Raw genomic sequence first — 7,674 nt, 5'->3', positions numbered from 1 at the left:
ATTATTTAATATTTTTAAATTATCAATAAAAAAACTTTTAAATTATTCAATACTTTTAAAATATATGTATTTTATATTTTATAAAATAATTAAAAATTTATAAAAGTAAAATACATTTTTTTATTTTATAAATTTCCTAGATTTTTGGTTGGTACTGAAGTCTAAATAAGACTGTAGTAGTCCACGCGCGTCTTCTTCCTTTTATCCTTGGACAAAAGAATTGATTAATAAAATATAATTAAATTCAAAGGAAATAATTAACACGAGTTCAATTAGCATTGCATATGCAATGATGACTTTGTTCCTTTCTGGAACTTTCCATGTCTCCGTCATTTCAACAGCAATATGAATTATGGAGGACATATGTGAATTAATTATCTGACTTTTTTAATGTAATCTGACTTTTATTATATATATAAATATATATATATATATATAATTAAAAATATATAAAAAAAATAAAATCTACATAGGAGTAATTATTAATGAAAATATATACTCCAGCAGCCATCGTGAGACAGAATAAATTGCGTTTGCCCATGTGGAGCTCTTGGCAGTATTAGGTGGCCAACGTGCTGCCATATCTGCAAGGATCATCCTCAAATTTCAAAAAATTATTTAAAAATTTAAATTTATAAATATTTCTGAGAATGAAATATTTAAAATAAAAAATATTAATTAATAAAATGCACGTGATAAAGCCTTGTATCCTGCATGTTGCAAGTTCCATTAAAAAAAAAAAAAACTAGAGTGATGACATTTGAATCGGATTAAAATTTGTGCTAAATAATTTTAAATTGACAGAGTTAATTATTTAATTTATTAATTTTAAATTAAATTCAACTATCTGTATAGATTTCATGAGATTTAATCTTCAAATTTATTAATTTAATTTCTTTATTTAATTCAATTCGAAATCAAATCATCGCATTGCACAACCCTACCTGGAGAATAGTAGCAACGAACACGCGTCATATGCCAGCAGCCGAAATTATCAAAACTAGGACTATGATTTTAATCAACTGAGCGAACTTATAATAAATATGTTAAATTATATATATAAGAAAATAATTTTATTATAATATTTTAAATTAAAAAATAAATTTAGTGCAAATTATATAACTTTATTTATATATAAAAAAAATGATCTCTTTACTAAAAAAAAAATAATAATTCATATCACACAATACAAATGATTGAACTAGACAATAAATAATTTTAAAAAATATATATATATTTTTAGAAAGATTTTATTGTAGCACTACAAACATGTGATGAAAAATTATTTCTTAGGACTCCACACACCTTAGTTGACACTCATTAAGAAATCCTCGAAGCTACATAATATAAACAGAGTTAAGTAATGGAAGGTCATTAATATATCTCGCATAACACAAGTTTATTTGCCGGCAACGTTTTAACGATTATGATTTGCTTGCCTACGCTGTTACGTTGCATTGACAAATAGATAATCCATAGGAGGAAAAAATAAATAAATAAATCAAAATATTAGCAAATAAATTATAAGTAAATAAATAAATTTGTTGATTTTAACGTGTGTAGTTCGATGGGAGAGACTTTTTGTTTTTGTTTTGTTTTTATTTATCTTGAAGATTATGTACGGTCATGGAAAATTCGCATGGACAATTAATTTTTTAATTTTATTATATGAAAATAAAATTTAAAATTTTTATTATTATTCAAAAATTTTTAAAATATATCTAAAGTACTAAAAAATAATACTTTTTAAGAAAATAAAAAATAATTTCTTTCTTAATTTTAAATGATGAGTTTTATATATTTTTATCAAAGAGAGTTTACAAACAATGAGTGCATCCAATACTTCCTCTTATTATTTACTCTTCATGTGGGTTATAAAAAAGTTAATCTTCTTGATAAGTGCGTTTGCTAAAAAAGTTAAAAAATTAAAAATTAAATATTATCTTTGTAATTTTTAATTTTTAAAAAAAATAATTATTAATATAAATTTCAAAATTAACATGTAATCTTTAAAGAAGATATAAATTTTAAATTATAATTTTTTATATTCTAAAATAAACTTTTAACTATTAAACTATTAAAAAAATTATATATCAAAAAGTAAATTTATTTGACTATGTGTTTGATTAAGTGAGCCAAGGCAGGCACGTGCATCACATGGGCCATGGGGACACCATCCCACCAATATCCCGCGTCTAATGCTAAATTCCTTTTTTTTTTTTCAATTGTCATTTCTTATTACTAGAAAATTGCCCGTATTTATGGCTATTAATAATTTATATGTATATATATATAAAGATAATAAGATATTTTAAATTTTATTAATTATTTTATAATTTATTTTTATTATTTTTTATGTTTAAATTTTTTAATAAAAATTTTATAATAAAAATAATTGAAATCTATCTATATATAATATAGATATAAATATATGTAATAAGTATAAATATATGTTAATATATTAAACTTATAATAATGTCTACTCATTATAGTATTAAAAGAGTAATTATTATATAATTTTTATATAATAAAAAATATTATGTGATAATACTATAAAAAAGAATATTACATATCAACTCTTTAAAAATACATATTTATTTTATATATAAAGAGAGTTAAATTCGAGCCGCATTCTCTAAATTTTTCAATTAAATTTTAAAAATAATTTTTTTACACAATAAAAATTAAGAAAATACGAAAAGAAGAAAATTATCTACAAGACCCATAAATATATATTTATCCAGCAAATATATAAAAAAATCTTCATAAAAGGTAAATACTAAAATACCAAACCTATAAATCAAGGCATCAGTAATAAAATTTATTTCTTTTGAATAACTATCTCTGAATCGAAATTTCTAAATCTTAACAATAGATAGATTCTTGAAATATATATGAGATGCATAAAATGGGTGAAAAACTTGTATTATATTATATTATAATTAATTTTAATTGGATTTAAATTTAAAAAATTTATAATTTCTGAAATAATTTTAGTATTATAAAACTAATTATAAACTAAATTATTAAAAATATGCAAAACTGTCATTGGCCAAGAAACATCAACGACTAGAATCTTGACGAAAATGTAGGAAATTTAATATCTTGCGGTTAGACTTCCAACCAATATATATACAAGAGAAGTTGATTTTCCCCGGTATATCAACATGTGTAACCCAACAATTTCTTTTTTTTTCAGCATGGTAGGTAACCGTCCAAGATTCCAAACCCTTAGCAGTACTCGCTTGCTCGATGTAGGTTTGAATTGCAATTCCTTCAATTTCTTTATTAAAAAAATAATAATAATAACTAGTAAGATTTTTACGGTTTGTCCATTGTCTAAATTATACTCTCTTTGTATTTTATTTGGTGTCTGTTATACTTTTTTTTTTCTTTTATTATATATGTTACTAGATTAATTATTGTTAATTTATTTGTTTATTTATTAATAATTCTTATTATTTAACGTACAAAAATTTATTTTATTAAAAGGGAACTCATAGAAAGAATTGCAGGCAAAAGTTATAAATTTGTATTTTTTTATTTAAATTTAATTTAATATAAATTTAAAATATAAAATATTTAATAGTTCACATATTAAATATATGAATTTTATGTGTTTATATTTTAAATTCATAATAAATTAGATTTAGATAAAAATTTTCTTACAAAATTTATATAGACAAAGGCAACTTACATAATACATACTCTCTCTCATGAAGCAAAGTTGCATGAAGGTTAGATTTTAGAAATCAAGAAGTCTCGTATTATATATATTAGCTTTGTATTTAGAGAAAAAATATAGTAAATTAATATATGGGACATCATTTAAATTAATAATAATTTAGCTAACACATCGCAAATAATATATATATATAATGGTATTTCTAAGAAAATACCACGTGATACATTTCTTGAAAAACTTATAACGTGCCACCTTCCATTAATAACTTTCTTTTATATTTTTTATAATAATTATTATTTAATTTTTTATTTTTCTTTTAATTATCAATATTATTTATAATTATATTTTAATATTTATGATTTAAATTATTTTTTTAATTTAATTTTTAAAAATTAAAATATTTTGTGATTAAACATAATATTTAAAATTATTTATATTATTATTTTTATAAATTTATTTATATAAAAATATTATTTATCACATATTACTCTCCATTGTCACCATAATAATAATAATAATAATAATAATTTAAAATAAAAAATAATTTAACAACAACAGTAATAATAATAATAAAAGGTTAGTGATGACTATTAACTTAAAGAAAATTGACCATTAATTTCTTATCTCATAATCAACTATCATATAATTTAATCAATATTAAATTATTTCATATCTTTAATAAATATTTTTATTATATTGTTATATTTTTTATTATTTTTATTATAAAATTTTTGTTAAAAAATTTGAGAGATAAAAATAGTAATATACATAAAAAGTTATAAAAATAAAATATAAAGATTTGACTTATTTATAATTAGTGTATATTAATTTTTATGTTCATAATTTATTTTTTTGTTTCGCTTTCCTATAATTAATTAATTAATTAATTAATTTTTATTATTATTATTATTATTATTATTATTATTATTATTATTATTATTATTATAGTTAACTTATGGCTATTAAATTGAAATGATAAAATAAATGAGAAACATTTTACTCTTATAAAATTGAATTTAAATGTTTTTATTATAGTTTTCAATTAAATAATATTTAATTATAAAATTAAATTTTTATTTAAATAATTTTCATTTGCTTGTTCATATATAGAATATCATATGAGATATTTGATATATATCAATCACTCTCTTCTCAGCAAGTATTTCTTTTCCCCTAAGTGCTCTCAAATTTTTTTATTTTTTTATTTTATTTTTTTATTATTTCTTTAAAAAGTTATTGATTATTATTTTTAAAATTTATTTATTTAAATATATTTAATTAATATTTATTTAATTACTAATTTTTTTTTATAAATTTCTTATTTAATATTTCTTAAACTAAGTAATATTTTATTTCATTATAATTATATATCAAATACAATCATAACTAATATTTTGCTTACTTATATTTTATTACCATTAATTTTCAATAGAAATATTTTCAAATTTTAATTAAATATTTAAATTTGTAAATTATGTTTTAATTATATTTTTATATAAAAGTAGAATTTTAAAAATAGAATACAAATATGATTACATTAAAATTTTAACCACAAGTAAAGATAATTTAAAAAATTAAAGTTACAATATTAAAATTATAGAATTTATCTTTTGAAAAATATTAATTATTTTTAATATATATTATATTAATAAAAAATAATGATATTTTAAAATTTTAATTTTTATGAAATATATTTATCTTATATCATAAATTTGTGTAAAACGATAATCATTTTTATGAAATAATTATTTTATAAAAAAATATATCAAATTATTAAAAAAAATTTTACACTTTATAAAAATTTAAAGATATAATATTTTTAAAAAATAATATAATAAAATATTATTTTTAATTAATAATAATATTATATATTTCATTATTATTAAAATTAAATAATTCAATTCATTATTAGTAATTTTTTATTATTTTTATAATAAAAAATTATATTTATATATTTTTTAAATAATATTATTTTCTTTTTAATCTAATATATTTCTGTAATCTAGATACATAAATTATGAAAAAAAATATAAAAATTTCATGAAATTTAAATTATTTTTTAAATAAAATAATTTTATTATATTTTAAACTAAATAATCATACAAATTACTATTAATATATGTAGAAAAAATAATTAAATAAATATTTTAATTAATTATATTATAAATTAATTAAAATTTTATTATTATAATAGATAAAAAAATTTAAATTAATTTAATAATAAAAATTTATTTTATTTAAAATATAATTAAAAATTAAATTAAAAATAAAAATTATAAATTATCGATATATGTAGAGGTATTGTGCTTAGTTAAAAGATATAAACTAGTGCAATTAATACATATATTGAGAACGAATATATTATTGATGATGCACGCGTTACAGCTTTTATTTGTTTATCTAATTAATTAATATTAACAAGTAGAGAAAACTGATCTGTCTCATTTTTTTATACAATTTTAAGGCTTGGAGTAGATTAAAAAAAATAATCATCTTATAAAATTACTATGTCTCCTTAAAAAATAATTAATCACGCAGGTGTCAATCTCTAATCTTTAAACACTTGGGGTCCTACTCCAAATCCAATCGCCGCCTTTGAGATTCCAAACTTAATTCATCAAATAATGATAATAATAATAATAATAATAAATTAATAAAACCACGTGAAAATAGAAGATGACCCAAGCAATTTTAGGGAAAGAACCTAAAATTATTTGTGAGAGGAGGAGGAAAGCGACTCTAAAGCCTCGTATATATATATACACACACATGAACATCACCATCATCAAGCTGTAGCAATTGCATATTCCACAACACTAAGCCATACGTTTATATATCCACACACAACACAACCACCAAAACCTCTTAATTAAGCAAATGTGGGGGGAAAATACCTCGTTGCCTGCTCTCTTGGAGTCCATTCAGCAGTATCTCCTTGAAGATGATTTTGAAACCCAAGCCACTATTCCGCCACTAAATTTCTTTGACGATTTAAGCTTCGATACTCTCTTTTCCGATGATTTACCCTTCAATGTTGATGATTTGCAAGACAGTACCACTTACAGTGATCTTGGAACTAGCTCTGGATGGACTCCTGTATTTCAGTTCGATTCTACAGTTGCAGAAACAGCAGTGCCGAGTACCATTGACTTTGAATCTCCAAAAGAGGTTGTGGTGCCGCAAAGCAGAAATGCTCCTTCTAAAGGTTGGCAATACAGGGGTGTGAGAAGAAGGCCTTGGGGGAAATATGCAGCGGAGATTAGAGATCCGAAGAAAAATGGAGCGAGAACTTGGCTTGGTACTTACGAGACACCCGAGGACGCGGCTGTTGCTTATGATCGAGCTGCTTTCAAGATGCGTGGCTCAAAAGCCAAACTGAATTTTCCTCATTTGATAGGCTGCAGCGACTATGAGCCAGTTAGAGTGACTAATAAGCGCAGCTCGCCGGAGCATTGCTCATCATCATCAAGTTCATCGTCATTTTCGTGGGACTTGGAAGATGGTTCTCCTGAGCCTAAGCGGAGAATATGAAATTGAGGATTTGAAAGTGAATCAATCACTTGCTGTACATGTCATTTGATTTTTTCTATAGCTTTAGAATGGTTAATTTATTTCTTTTTCCTTCCATTTAAATTTGAAACTTTACTTGTCTATTGGTTTAGTTCAAGTCAAGTACTACTCTGATTTTATCATAGATCACTTCCGATCAAATTAATGATTTATTTAAAATATTTTTCACATAAAATTATTTTACACAAAATAAATACAACCTAAAAGATAATAATAGTGAATTTTCCATCTTGAAATCATTATGAATATTGATATTAATTATTGGTGGTGCAAAATGATAAAAATTTAAAATTTTATCACAATGAGATATAATTAAATAATAAGAGAATTTCAGGTCAATGATTAAAATCACTAATTAACATTGTCCACATCCTTTGAAAATGAGCAAGGGAGGAGAAATAAACCAATAAAAGGTGCAA

The 7,674-nt window shown here is 21.1% G+C and overlaps 1 protein-coding gene across 1 annotated transcript; it reads left to right on the top strand.

Annotated features, from left to right (window-relative positions):
• The first annotated feature begins 6,562 nt into the window (after positions 1-6,562).
• LOC110650957 (ethylene-responsive transcription factor 13-like) lies at positions 6,563-7,216 on the top strand. Its single transcript, XM_021806125.2, has one exon. It carries the CDS (start codon positions 6,563-6,565, stop codon positions 7,214-7,216), a length of 654 nt encoding a protein of 217 aa, XP_021661817.2.
• Positions 7,217-7,674: the final 458 nt, after the last annotated feature.

This window comes from Hevea brasiliensis, chromosome 9 (assembly GCF_030052815.1).
Source record: "Hevea brasiliensis isolate MT/VB/25A 57/8 chromosome 9, ASM3005281v1, whole genome shotgun sequence".
Taxonomy (NCBI): domain Eukaryota; kingdom Viridiplantae; phylum Streptophyta; class Magnoliopsida; order Malpighiales; family Euphorbiaceae; genus Hevea; species Hevea brasiliensis.
This window is presented reverse-complemented; position numbering and strand designations above follow the sequence as displayed.